The sequence below is a fragment of the Epinephelus moara genome, chromosome 14, assembly GCF_006386435.1.
Source record: "Epinephelus moara isolate mb chromosome 14, YSFRI_EMoa_1.0, whole genome shotgun sequence".
In the NCBI taxonomy this organism is placed as follows: Eukaryota; Metazoa; Chordata; class Actinopteri; order Perciformes; family Serranidae; genus Epinephelus; species Epinephelus moara.
Genome location: NC_065519.1, coordinates 30413692 through 30428731, shown reverse-complemented (window position 1 = coordinate 30428731; position 15040 = coordinate 30413692). Strand labels below are relative to the sequence as shown.

Here is a 15040-nt window from a genome sequence, read left to right as displayed (position 1 = left end):
TGGAACCGAATCCAGAACCTAAAGCCATTAGTATGCTTCAAACAATGTGCTCCCCAGAGTCCTCCCCCCACACCAGTCATGGAAATTTGGGGGCTACATCCAACAAAATTTGTACCTTTCAAAAGTTGACAATTATGCCCATTTCACACAGTCGTCAGCCAGATGTAAGAAGCTGAAAAGGTAGGCAGGAATTAAACTTCTCTCAAGTGCTGTCTTTGTGTATACAAACAAGTGGCAACAAGTATGAATGCCTGTAAGGACATTCTGTCCAAAAGTGTGCACCATTAATCTCCATTTGAACCATGACTCCATCTTTCCCTTCTCTATGATCGCAGACGGGGTTTTTTGCCCTGCCTTCAAGTGTGGCCTCTTGGAACAGTAACACTTTTGCCTTTACTGGTAACCCACATCAAAATCGAGATGTGGGTGCGGCACTACTGAAGCAATCTGTTTGTTCAATCTGCATCGACTCCAGCAGAGCTATCTATCAGCTGCAGATCTGAGGCAACAGCAGCTAAACTGTCTTCACCATGTTGATATCAAAAACTGTCTGAACAAAGATAATTTTAATTTAGGCTCCACAGGAAGAAATCAGCATTGTTTTATTCATCGATTCACTGATTGATTCCCCCCAACATAGTGGGTGGAGGGAATCTGCCTATAGGGAAAAAGCAAGCTCATAGGGAGCCTTTATCAATTAGTCTAGAAGGTTAATAAGTTCATAACATTTAAACAGCAGGAGATTTGGGTAATTTAAATAGCTGTCTGTTAAAATTAATTAAAGAAAAAAGACTTGCAGTGGAAAAACTACGCTTTGGGTCCTGTGGTCTCAGAGTCAGTGTGAATTGATACATTTAATAAAACAGAAGTTTATCTATGTGGGTTGACATTTAAAGGAGCTGTATGTGACATTCAAAGCATATCTATGATTCAGAATCTTGAGGCAGGATTGTCTGCACATGGCTCTCAACATGGAGGTGACTGAGCTGGCAGCTAGCAGCTAAGCGTGCTAACTCCATAAGCAGCTGTAACAGTAGCAACAGTGCTGACAGAGCTAACAGTGTTAACAAGGGGTGGACCTGAAGGGTGGATACTATATTTCAATGATGCTGCCATCCAGCTGTTAGCAATACCACTGTATGAGCCCAGTGCAAAGTGGCAACGATGAGCTTACCAAAAGGATACACAGAAACCCCAACGTACATACACGGCCGGACCGGCTTACCACAACAAACTGCAGAGAAGCTTGAATTACAGCACTCACAGGAGGAGTGTGACCTTATTCTCTACTCAAGTCGAAATCACTCCGCCATGTCTTTACATAGCAAATAGATGTTTGCTGCTATATTAATTCTCTGAATGTTGATATCCTACAAACTAGTTCATTTCTTGCATACCCTAGCTTTAACTCTAAAAAACTAAAGTGTGGACTTCCCGGCTGTGGCTATGAAAATGAGTCCCAGCTTTATGCCTATGGAGAGCGTTTTCACTGTCTAACATTACAAACCTGGCTTTGTCTCTCTTAGGACACAGCGCTGGACCCTGGAGAGGACGTGGCCCTTCTCTCGGTGAGCTTCGAGGATGCTGAGGCCACTCAAGTGTTCCCTAAACTCTACCTTTCCCCCAGCATTGAACAGTAAGCAGAATGATAAATAAGTTTGCTTTTGTTTCTTTATCTTTATGTTTTGATGGGGATGGTAATTTGTGTATGCAATCTGTGACACCACAACGACAGGACAGCAAAGGGCCCGAGCAACATCGAAGTTAAACTGAGATTACCAACCTTTTTCTCCATTAAGAGTAAATGTCATGGACTCATAGGCTGTTTTACCATTGCCATCTATATGATTTTGTGATGATGATTTGTACTGTGTCTTTGTCCATGAAAACATTGTGCGTTCTCCAGTTGCATTTTTGAGAAGTACTGCCAGAAATTTAGGATTTATTGTCCTTAGATCAGACTCATTCCTGCAGTATGAGGCAAGACTGAAAAAGTCTCCAAGTTTGTTGCAGTAACTCCCTAATAAAGACAGGCTACCTTTAGTATCACTGGGAGGGGCAGGGAGGGTCAGCCAGAGGTGATGTGGGCCCACTCATTGTGCTCCTGATTTCGAGGATGCAAGATGTAGTTGACGGATTAGTGTGAGTGTGCTGTGAATCTAGCGACATATTATGTCATTGTGAATAATCCCACATCCCAGTGTCTGGACTCATCAGTCGGTTCCTCAAAAACAACAAGGGAAGAACAAAAAAACGAGATGGATGACACACAGCGTCTGAGCTAGGGATGACTGGATGTCTGCAGACATCTGGGGTGTTAACAGTACAGAGACTGTGCGCGTGTTTGTGTGTGTATACATGCAGGCTTGTGTGGAATGTTTTCTGTGAGTCTGTGGGCACCGTGTGAGTGGGTACTTCGGCAGTGTGCATTTTCTCTTTGTTCAAATCCATTGTTTGTCTTGCTAGATTTAGTGTGTATGTATGTGTGCATTTGTCAGTTTACATTTGGGTGTGTGTGTCTGTGTGTGCAGATGAGTGTGTGTTTGGATGCGCGCATGCTTGTGGGTTTTTCAATATCCCAGATGTATGTGTCTGTTTTCATACGTTTGTGTGCGTGCACCAGTATTTGAATAGGCTTTGCTCTCAACACAAAGTCTTTGTAGGTGTGGATGTAGATAAGGGTGTGTGTGTGTGTGTGTGTGTGTGTGTGTGTGTGCGCACATGCATGTGTCTGTGTGAGAGAGAGAGAGAGAGAGCCAGGTATGGGCCCACTCTGACCTCAGGGCCCCACAGTCTGGGCTTTCGTGCTCGGAATAATCTCAAGCTGATGTTTATTTACAAGCACACGCCCCGTCGCACCAGGTTAAGAGACCTCTGCTCCCCCTCCACCACCACCCCCACCACTCTTTCTCTCTCTTTCTTTCTCTCCCTCTCTCATCCCCCTGTCTCACCATGTTCCTATTTCATCCCCATCGTCCCTGCTCCTCTGTGGCTCCTCTGTTTTGTCCTCCTCTCCAGTTGTTTGTGTTTTTGTAATAATCAAACCCTTCCTCCCCTCCTCTGTCTCCTGTCATTTTCATGCCATTTTTTGCACATTATCTGTCTCTCATTTACTGTGTGTATCCACTTATCTCTCGCTCTCCAGCATAATCGCCAAAGCAGATACATGCACACACGCTCCTCCTCTCCACTATGTAAAAAATGAACCCTGACAGGACCTTATCCCCACGCAGCAACTGCAACAAAATACCCTAATTACACCACACAAAACAAAGGTCACCTGCTTGTCCTACATAATCCTGATTTTTTTCCTGTGCTGTGCATGTGGAAACGCATCTAAGCAATATGAGAGACATATCCCCTTTACAAGACACAATTCTACTAATCGTGATGTAGCACAACCTCCAAGATGTGTCTTTAAATATGTTAACTACAGTATTAAGTGCACAATGATCCAAGCTTTAGCTTTAACATGTTATACATATTTATGCTCCCTGTAGCTCACGTGTTGAGCATTCTTGGTCCTATAAAATGGCCATGTTTTAACAAAGGATGTGCTGTTTTAATGGATAGGGTTAGGTATTGTTTTCCTTGATACTGGTGCTTAAATGATACTTTTTAAAATGGCACCAATGCCTAAATGGTGCCTGACTCGATACTTGTTTTCAAAATAAAGCAAAAACAATGGTCGATGAAGTTAAAGAAAAAGCTTTTTTTTTAATTGCAAAGGCAAATTTAAACTTCCAATTAAAGAATATTGTACTTTAAATTATATTTAATTATGTAAATATGAAGAAATACAAAACATTATTAACAAATTCACACAATAAATAAAACCTAACCCAACTACAATGATTTAACACTGATAACAGTTACAGTATTATAACAGCAAAATACATTTTGAGTTGTGATCCAGAATTTTGTCCTTAACTCAGAGGAGACTCAGCAGCCAAACATTTTTCTATTGTCTGTTCAGGAGCGGCTGAGATTGTCACTACAATGAGAATAGCTGGTTCATCTTAAGTGAGCCTGGTCAGGTTTCAGTGTGAGGCTGACTTTGCTTGCTAACCTTGGGGCTAATCTTCTTCGCTTTTTATTCAGCAGATAGCATGCAAGACATAGGAGCTTGGCTTGGGTCTTGAAGAGTTGTTTCTTTACTGACAAACAGCCTGAACCTGTATTTTATGTTTAACTCCATACTCCCACTGTCAGGTTTCTCCATCACACGTGCGCTCTATCTCCCTCAGCTACAGACTCGCTGCACACACGACTTGGCGCTGAAATGAGGCACCAAAATCTGCGTTGTGATTGGGCCAGTAGGTACTGGTTGCCAAGCTGAAATTCGTGGGAATCTTTCTGCATAGAAAATCCCAACTCGATTGCAAGAAAAAAATGTTGCCATTGAATGTTTCTGCAAACCACTGATACGTTACATTCTATGTCATGATGAGGCAAATACGATGAAATTTTACGTGTCAACAACACTGCGGTTAACATGTGGTTATGTTTAGGCACAACTACTTGGTTACGATTAGGAAAAGATCATGTTTGGGTTTAAAAAAACAGTTATAGTAGCACAATCGCAGCTGGAGAAGCCATCAGAAAAAAACACATTTTTTGCGGCACTGTTCCCGCTGAAAAAACAATGAGTTGTCACTAAAAATTACCCACATTTGATGGGTAAAAAGCCGCTAGAAACACAGCAATGACTGGCTAAAATCTATACGATTTTGTTGTTTGTTTGTCTCGACAATGGTCTGCAGTGGTCTGCCATTAGCAGCCATCTTGCCAAGGTGTCATGCCATCCACCATTCCCTCCACCTCCTCATGACAGTCAGCCCATATACTACATCTCTTTAGAAACGTTGCTATAATATGGAGAAAACATTCTAATGGAAAATATTTGTGGTTTGCAGAAATGTACAATGCCAACATTTTCTTCAGGCGACTGGACTGGAAAATCCACTTGGTTAAAGAGCCTTTCACCAGGAGCATTGTTATGGTGTTGAAACTACAGACTACCTCGGGCTCTAGATATGTGTATGCATTACATATGTCTGCATGTTTTATGATGGAGCTGTGTGTATGTTTGTGACGAAGACTGACCTTAACACGGTTCCAGACCAGACTGATGCTGTTGCAGTGGTGTTAGAGGCTCTCTCCTCCTTTGCCAGTTGCATGAGGAGAACAGACAGAAGGAGGCTAAAGGCAGTAGAGTGGAGAGCAGGAAGTGGGGAAGCTACGGCGCTGGGGATGGAGAGGGTTGGTTGCTGGCGGAGCGGCGGGGGGTTAGATGAAGGAGGAGAGGCTATAAAACCAACCCTCCACATCTAAACCCTCTAAGAAACATCTCAAAATGCAGAGGCTTAACAGTGCTGCACTGAGCCAAGCTCTCATTTACCACCTCTCTTCTCCTGCTTAATGTTGCCTCTTTGTCTTGATACATTTGCACATATGCATATCAAGGCCGTGTATGAATATGCTCCGCTACATGCCTTTGTGCACCTTTTTGTCAGCTGTGTGGGAGTGTGTTAATTCATGACCCAGGGCGAAAATGTATGTCTCCTTCACCGTTGTTTGAAGACAAACGATTGCATGTGTGCGCGAGTTCGTGCATGAGCGCATTTGTATTGCATTCATTGTGGATGCTACTTAATTTAGCATGCAGATGTGTGCGAGCCAGCCTTTTGCTGTACGTGTGTTCATGCAGATCTGTTACCCTGTTAGTTTTCCTCCGTGTCCTTACTGACCCTTGTTAGTCTTTGGTCTTGTGTAGCTGCCCATTGTCTCTGCTTTGGATCCAGTGAAAAGGAAAACTCATTTGTTTCAGTCTTCCTGCACATTCTCTGTTTTTCTAGCAAGCATTTGATAGACAGCGACATTCAGTAGCTTCAGCATTAACCCGGGCTACCACAAATGTTCGCAATATCATATAATGCCAAAATCAAATTCACATCAAAACAGCTTCGGAAATTGTTTAAATCAGTTCTCATTTTATGAAACAGTGAATGTAGCAGCTGTGGACAGCCACAGAAATTGGCTCAGTTTGAGCTTTGGCACCACTGGATTTCAGTGTTGATACAGGCTGTCATATTAACTACATCTATTCAGTGTCAAAATGTTCTGAGGTTCTTTATGTCTGCAATCTTTCTGTCGTTCTACATTTAAAAAATCCCTACAATTTTCTTCATTTTTTTGTCTTAGCAGTCATCCTCCATCTGTCCACACATCTCTTTTTCCCCACATCGCTCCTTTAGTCACTATACTGTCAATGCACAGTTTGTTTTAATTGGCCTTTTCCAGTTTTTAACTAACCATCCTTCCCTTTGAAATTCTTAAAGTCCAGTTCAGACCAAAGATTTGGGACAAGACGAAACTCTTTTAGAATGTTGCATTGAAAATATGTACCTGTGTGAACTGGCTCGTCTAAACTTAAGGCTGGTTTTAGAACATATGGCACATCACCAGCCAATCAGCTTGTAGTGCAGTCAGCTGGTCAGGTCAGTAGTCAGCGTGTTTGCTTGTAGTGGCATTCTCTGACAAGAGCCCTTTGTCCCTGCTGAGCCGGTGTCCATCTCATTTAGATCCCCACTGCTACTGACATATGTCTGTCTCAGTCCTCACAGTGTGTCGGGGTTGGACGGTGAGTTGCTGCTGCTTATGACTGCCGAGTGCGCATGTCCCATATACAAACACTTAGAGAGTACTCAGTTGTTACTTGTACCTGAACAGCCGGAAGTTTGAATGGGTGTACAGAGTTGTTGCTATGGAGACCATACACCATCTCGTCTAGTCGCATTGGTGTAAACTGGCAAGTTATCAGAACGTTGTGGACTGGCACATTGCAAGTCGTTGCAAGTTTCAGCTAGTCTTGTCTTCAATCTTTAGTCTGAACTGGGCCTAAGATTTCTGTCCTAGTTGATTTGATGACACAAATGGTCGATGTGCAGATCAATACAATGTCAAACACTTGCTGAACAGCTACTTTGTCAGAAATGCAACAGAAGCCACTGTAAATGTTTATAGTGCAGCCAAACAAAAGCTTCCATTTTAATTAGATACAAGCCACGTGACAACTTAAGTTTCTCTCGCATTATATGCATGTAACCATGACCAGAAGGACATTATTAGGCTTTAAGTCCAATTTTTTGTTTGGTTGGTTGTTTTGCTACTGCCATTGTGTATTGGACATGTATAAAAGATGTGTTGTATTAAAGATCTGGACATAGCCTTCAGGACTAAAAAGTGAAGCTAAAGCAGGAATGCTTTAAACCTGCATGTGGTCTAAAAGCCAGCTGGGGGCAACTCTACTGTTGGCAAAAACAAGTCCAATTGTATAGAAGCCTATGAAAATATGACCCTACTTCTCACTAAATTTATTACCTCAATGAACATTTTCCTGATAAATTAATGGTCTCAATTCCTAGTTCGAGCCTATTTCAATAGACCATGAGGTTCATTGTGTAAATTATGGTCCCATGTAGAGTAAAGTAGATGATAAAGCAGGATATGGTTTTAAGAGTGGCTACCTTGTGAGTGACAATTTGCTACCAGGAAGACCAGGATAGAGGAGGGGGTAGCAATGTGTCATTGGCAATGTTCCAGTCAGAACCACCCATCGCTCCTTCACAGTTCCACCTTCTCTTCCGAAAATATGGTCACATCGGGCTCCAAAAAAACAAGGTGGCGACAGCAGAAATGCACAACTCATGGATACGTCCACTTCTTTTCAATGGTATTGGGCTCTGAGCAATGCCAAAACGTGGGTGACGTAGCCTTAATGCTGCGCCTGAGCTATTTGGACGAACATGAAAGACTGAAGCTGCTGCTTTTGCTTCACTCCATATGTAGATATTGTGTCAACAATTATGTGCTGATATTAAGAGAAAGATACAGAAAATGTTGTTTTGTTTTGTAGATGTATTATTTGATGAAGCGCCACTGTCAGCACTAACCACGGTGACAAACACATTATGTTTCCTTGTTTAAATCAGATTGGGTTTTGACACCGCTGGATTTCATTGTTGGTACAGGTTGTCATATCAACTCCATCTATTCATTGTCAAAATGTCCTGGGGGTTCTTTCTGTCTGCAGTTTCTCAATGTACCTGTCTTTCCGTCATTGTATCATTTTGTCCATGGTTCAGTTTTTTGTCCATCGTTCTGTTGTTGTTGTTGTTTTTGTTTTTTAACTTCACATATTCCAGTTTTTAACTCTTGTCTCCTCGGTAATATCTCTACAAACCTCCCCACCCTTCCGCTTCCCTCCCGTTTTTTACGTCTGCCGCCTGTCTCTTTTCTCTCCATCTTTCTCCATTTTTCTATCACTCCCTCTCCTCTGCTGATCCCTCTGGCTGATCCTCAAAGGGAACTGAGAGAGTGAGTGGGACTTAAAAGAGAGAGAAGAGCTGTGCTCTACCCAGCAAGGTCGTCCCTCGCTCGACTGAAACGCAGCGAGGAAAAAAAAAAACAACACACGGGAGAAGAGAGCTTTTCCCTCACTCTCCTTTTCTCTTTCCTCCACCTCTCTACTCTTCTCTTTCATCACTCCTGAGTTGTTTGATATCTCACTTTTACTCTCCTTCAGCAGGGGCTCAGATCTAACAGCTCTGAACGCAAACTCGTAAGCCCCCTGAGCTACAGTGTTATACCTCTATTCCTATTCCCTCTTCCTCTCTCTTTCTTGCTCTCTCTGTTACTTTTTCTTCCCTTGTCTTCAAACAGACCATCACTGTAATGTTTTTTGCCTTACGGAACGGCAAGGGGGAAAAAAAAGATGTCGAAATACCCCGACAGACACCCACATTTTTACCAATAATGTACAGTGTACGTAGACTGTTGCATCGGCTCCTTTCTTTGATGGGACTGTACCTCCATGTTTGCTTCTTTACCTGCAGAAATGATCGATGATGAGAAGTCAAATCACTGCTTTTCTGTAGCTTACAGATTCACCTGCTTAAGATTCAGTGTTCATTTGTTATATAATTTTTTACGGGCCACCTAGAAGAAGATATATTGTGAAAGGCATGGTGTTACGCTGTGTAGCTCCTATGATTTCCCCTCCCTCCCCATTTAAACTAGCTGTTAAGTGTTAAATAGATGTAGACATTTAGAGAATGTAAAAAATGTCAGCTTTGGAGGCAGCAGAAATTGTTGTCAAACCAAATTATTTCTTTAAGCACTAGTGTTGCAGTGGAGGTTGTGCTATGATCAGCCCAAAAAAAAAATAATGCATTCTAGTATAGCTGTGAAACAGAATAGTTATGAGAAAGGTCAGTAGTAGGGTCGCTAGTATCAAGTGGGTTGGGAGCATTTTAGCTTGGATTTATAAACCAAACAGACAAGTTCAATTAAAGATATGAATAGCTATCGGATTGGGCCGAGAATTTCAGAAGATTCATCCCTGTGGGATTTTTTAACATCAATCTCACACAACACATCAAACTATCTCTGCAGAGCTAACATAGATGAGAGTTTCCTCCTGTGGCTTTAGGCATTACTGTTTTTACTTCATTTTTCACCATTTCTCTGAGCTGTATCTGATAGTACGGGAAAGCAGCATTAAGCAGTTATTTACACATCCTGCAGATACAGTACTAAGCATCACCATCATTCACGTGGAGTCATGTATGTGTCTACCTGACAAATGTAAGACATGTATTCACTCTACTTTTAGCTCTGTTTTGCTGTCTAACAACTCCTGGGGGAAATATCTGGCTCTTTAGCTTCTAAATCCTCTACTGTGTTGATCAGCTATAGTTACTGTGTCTGTATACAGTGATTTTTTTCAAAAGCTTTGAAGGGCTGGCCTCGATGGCCAAAACGAACACCAATGGGGCCATTGACACTTAAACAATAAAATGATGTGTCAGAAAACTAAAACAATGAGCTTAGTAGAGTAAAGAGGAACTGCACAGTGAGGATATCCTTCTCTGTAGGTTTGTCACTACTAGTGACCCCTTTCACATACAAGTAGTCATGTGATCCATTTTTAATATAAAAATATTGATTATAGATGCTCTAAAGAACAACTACATTAGTGAGTATTAACATTTTGTAGCTGGGGCCATCGAATGTTTGGTATTTTTGGCTTTAAAAAATGACTTGGCTCAGCAATCAACCATCAAAATAGAGGCAGATTATTTTTCTGCCACATTCCTGATCCAAGACCTTTAGTATTGGGTATAGTAAGGCAGATCTAATATTTCTGTGTACCCAAATGTTGAAAATGTATGTGATCTGACATAACTTTTTTTTACGAGCTACTTGATACAAATACTGAAGACCGTGTTCCAAAACTTAATAGTTGATAAACTGAACTGGAGAATGTGACATGTAATTGGCATGAAGCAATCAGCAAGAGACAAGATGATATCATTCATTCTGGGTTGTTTGTCTACTCTGAATTGTACAGTGGTGTTGCAGAGTGAAACCTGTTTCTCTTTTCTCATAATCAGCATTTGGCTTACCACAGACACTGGCTTTCAGAGAGTACATAGACCCCAAAACAGACTTTTTGTTTTGGGCTGGCATCAACTTAGGTTTGTCATTTTAACCACTGAATTCGACAGTCTGAGCTTGCTAAAAATGAGAACTTGCTGGCTGAATGTCTCATACTGTAGGGCATTAATGATCGCTACATTTTAGTCATTGACTACTCCTGAAAAATAGTCGACAAGTTGATTAATCGCTTTAGATATATCTTTGATATGCTTATGTGATTGCAGTAACAACACAACTGCAGAGATAGCATAATCTGTACTTCTCTTATTACCTTAAATCCTGTTTATTTAACATGACTTAGCAAAGAAAATGATTGTTCAAACAAATCATTATTCGAAAACAACCAAAGTTATTGACACTTTCAGTCTTTGGAAGGCTATCTTAACTTAAAACTTTGACTTGTCTGCAACTACCCACAGTGCCCCTGGCTGCATATCTGCTGTAGATGCATTGCCACTGCTTTATTGTTGCAACTATTATTTACTGTGCTAAAACCACACATAAATGACTAGTCTACAACAATGCACAGGGTCGACCAGTGGTTTTCATAGTCGACTATTCTGTGAAACCCTTAGATCTTTGCGATTGAGAAAGAGAGACAAGAGAGAACTGATTTGCTACCATTAGAGTTTAGCAAATTTTGCCAACCCGGGTGTCGGAACAGAGTCAGTCACTGGTGCAATCAGATAATTTTTCACATTCACACACTCTATTTTTCACTCTAATATGCAGTGAAATGCTGGCAGCGTAAAGCCTGGCTGTCATTAAGGAGAGCAGCACTGCAACACCAGCAGGCTGAGGTGGACAGAACAGCAGAGTAGAGTAAAGAAAGGATCAGATTTTCATCAGCTTTATTTTTAGTGGACATCAGTCTGTTACAGTTTGCCTGGATCAGCTCTGATGCTGACTCTTAGGGGTGGCTTGGGACATCTCTACTTCCTTTTTATTTAAAAACAAAAATCTTGTGTTCTTGTTGTTAGTGCTGCAGAAATAAAGTGCTAATTAGCATGGCTTGATGAGTTCTTGTCTGTTAGGCCTAGTCCACATATGCAAGGGTATTTTTTAAAACATAGCTTTTTCTATGTGTTTGGCCTTTCGTCCACACACAAACTGCAGTTTAGGGCACTGAAAATGAACTTTTTGTAAAACTTCTTCCAGGTTGGAGATTTTCAGAAACTCCATCAGTGTTGACCATAGACTATATAATAAAGATTGGCTGAATCCAAATGTCCAGCCTCTGGACTTGCAGACTGAGCTCTTGTGTACGTAGTGGGACGTATTTACTGCATCATGTAAAGTCTGCAAGGGCAGAGACTGCAAGCGGCTGATAGACAGCCCTCGAGACCGTTTTACTTGTTGCCGTGGGAACGGAAAACGAAACTATAGCCGCTGTCACAGTCATATATATATATATATATATATGTATGTCATATAAATTTATGAATAGTGCAAAAACTGAAACGTGTGTAAATAAGGACAGGACTATAACTCAGTAAACTGGGTATTACTGACATAAGAAGACCTTCTTTTGTTGTTTTTCGGCCAATTTTTAGCCTATTTCACTGCACAGCCTGATAGGCTGCAATAATAAAATGCACTTATACACATATCTGTTTCATAATGTGGTTAAATATTATTTCTGGCTCACACAATTCAAGAAACATTTTAATAGGCCTTACTATCAATAACTATGTTACACATACATATGTTTGGTTTTTTTCTTTCGGCAGTTTAAAAACCCCACAATGTCACAGTCGTATTGCAGTTAATTGTGGATTATTAAATCAGTGAAGTCTGCACCCCAAGCGGACTCTCTGGAAGTCTGCAAAAAGTTTGCTTGAGGCCCCTTGTGGACAGGATGAATTGTGGATTTGGACAGCCCTAAGCACTCCCAGACTTCCCGAGAACGCACACGCAAAGTCGGTAAGTCTGCAAGCGCAATGAAGTGAAGCCATTTGGATTCAGCCATTGACGACAGGAAAGCTTCTCAAACGTGAAGCCAAAACATCTTGATCGCCCCCTGGTGGCAGGCTGCTATTAAGGTCATTCATAAACCCCGCCCCCTCCATGTTAGCAGATGGGACATGGGCCAAACTAGAAAATCAAGGTAACCGGGAGGTTACTTGATGGAGTTTGACGTCATAATTAACGGCTGTATGTTTCAGTTGCTGTGTTCACAATCAGTGGTGCTGTACGCAATCCTTCGGATAGGTGTGTGGGCAGGAACTCGATACCTTGGAGATCGCTACTGTGCAGACTCTGCTGGATTTACAATTATCAGCGCAAGATCGCAGCTTCTCTATCCAGGATATTTTGACTTCATTTACAGTGGGAGGAAGTGGATACGCATTGTCCATCTTTATGTAGAGTCTATGGTGGTGACCTTTGGACAGTGAAAAAGCAGAGTATTGTGTCCATGGTTGTCACCCTGGTGAGGTAGAAGTGCCAAAGCGGTTTCTCTGGCTCAATCCTCCTGGATGAGAGGTGGTCCAGTCTTCAGTGTTGAAGTGTAGACAGGGAAAACTGAGTTTTTGGCTTTTTCTCAGGCTCGTGATTGGCCAACATCTAATTCTTCTTCGCTGCCTGTTGGTTTGGCATGCTCTTAACAGCGCTCCAGTTGTGTTTTTGTGTTTTTATTTGGATGGAGGTTTTTTTTAAAACAGGGCTTGTGTGAACGTGATATTTTTTGAGATCAGAGGAATGACCCCGTTTTTAAAAATACCTGCGTATGTGTAGACCAGGCCTAGCAGAGAACAATTGGAGTGATTAATGAGATTGTGTCATTGCAGCTTGCATCAGTTTCAGAGAATTTTAATCCACAATTGATTGATTCCAAAGCAATCATCAACAACCAAACATTTGCAAAATCTTTTTTAACCTTTAACCTCGTTTTTTTTAATGGTCTCCTCCGACCATTTTGTTACCAGACTCATCGCTCTTTTCATTTTCACTTTTACTTCTCGTTTACCTGATTGTACTGTGCCCATGAGATGAGTTGGATACATCTCTCCTTCCCCCAGAAAACCTGCTGCATGGCATAAAAGAATCGAGTGGGCACCGTCTCTGCCCCCAAACCAGATTTAGGAGCCCAGAAAAATCAACACAGAGAGACAGTTTTAGGCTGCAGTGCACTAATGTTTGTGTATCTGCATTTGCCTGTAGGTGCCTGTGTGTGTATGTGTGTGTGTGTATGTGCCTGCCTGCCTGCCTGCCTGCTGATGTGTGTGAGTATGTATGTGTGCATGTGCCTGTGTGGGTGTACAGTTTGTGTGTCCCTTCTCCAGGGTCTGTAGAGGTGTTTTATAGCCTTTGAAAATCTTTGCATTTCGATCAGATATTTTTCAAGGTTTTGTGAACGTCTTGTCACAGTCAGAAATTGTCAGTCTGATAAAATAAATTCACCACTAACCCGGCAAACCCACTCAACAGTCTAAGATGTCAGCGCAGACACTTCTCTCAGCCTCGGCAGCTCAAAGCTCTCTGCCACTTTTTCCTCCTCTCTGTCTCCTTGAACACTTCTGCACTGTGTTTTTTCTATAAGTCTGTGTAAAGTGAGTTCTGTGATGCTGCTTTGTTATTGGAAGTACGTTCTCCTCAATATGTAGGCCATCTTAAATCTCCAGTGGTTCATGTACAGTATGTGTCTATGCTGAATATCTTCATTAATGCCAAAACATTAGATCTGACCAGCCATGTTCATTAAAAAGCTGCTGTAAAGAGACCAAGGCATGAAAGCAGTATGACTGAATTTACAGTGTCTGTTAATAATAAATGTGTTATACTTAGAGTAGACATCTAAATGCAGACATGTATATTTAAAAGAATGGAAAAGAAATTAGATCACATACAGTAATCATGTCCATTACTGTGCAGTACAGAAATAATAGACATACACACATTTTCTGCTCTCAATAGTTTTATTAGATGTGTATGTGTTTGTGTGAGAAACAGAGAAAGATCTCGCCCTCTGAAAACCCTTGAATGGTTTGAAATGGTATCATTTTTATTAATGAAAAAAGAAATACTTACGACTAAGTAAGTAACACTCAAAATCAGTTTCAGAAAAAAATACTCTCAGGTTATTCTTTATTAAGAGTTGAACAGAGTTTAATAAACTTTGACTGACAGTGGCCTAGAAACATAATCTAATATCACCACAACTGTCACCAGTTTGTGACTTCACCTTGTCCCAGTTTAGCCCCGCCCACCTTAAACCGACGAGAAGAGCGCACCAAAACTGCTCTAAATGGCTGATTTTTTCATGGTTATGTTGGACCCAAAAAATAGGTCCACTGGGCCTTTAAGTCAAAAGCATTGTGAGTCTCCTATGTAGTACACAATGTGAGCTAGGATTTGTCATCCCACAAGTAGACTTAAGACTTTCCTCTTTGATAAAGCTTATAGTTAGGGCTGGCTCAGGCTTGCCCTGTACCAGCCCCTAGTTAGGCTGACTTAGGCCTAGTCTGCTGGAGGACCCCCCTATAATACACCGGGCACCTTCTCTCCTTCTCTCTCTCTCTCTCGTATTCTATTACTC

At 41.5% G+C, this 15040-nt stretch overlaps 1 protein-coding gene across 1 annotated transcript in view; it reads left to right on the top strand.

The window, feature by feature from the left end:
* The window catches only part of babam2 (BRISC and BRCA1 A complex member 2), a 126463-nt gene that overhangs the window by 81620 nt on the left and 29803 nt on the right, over nt 1-15040 (top strand). The window contains exon 7 of the mRNA XM_050062526.1: nt 1527-1636. Coding sequence (XP_049918483.1) covers nt 1527-1636 — 110 coding nt within the window. The remainder of the gene's footprint in view (nt 1-1526; nt 1637-15040) is intronic.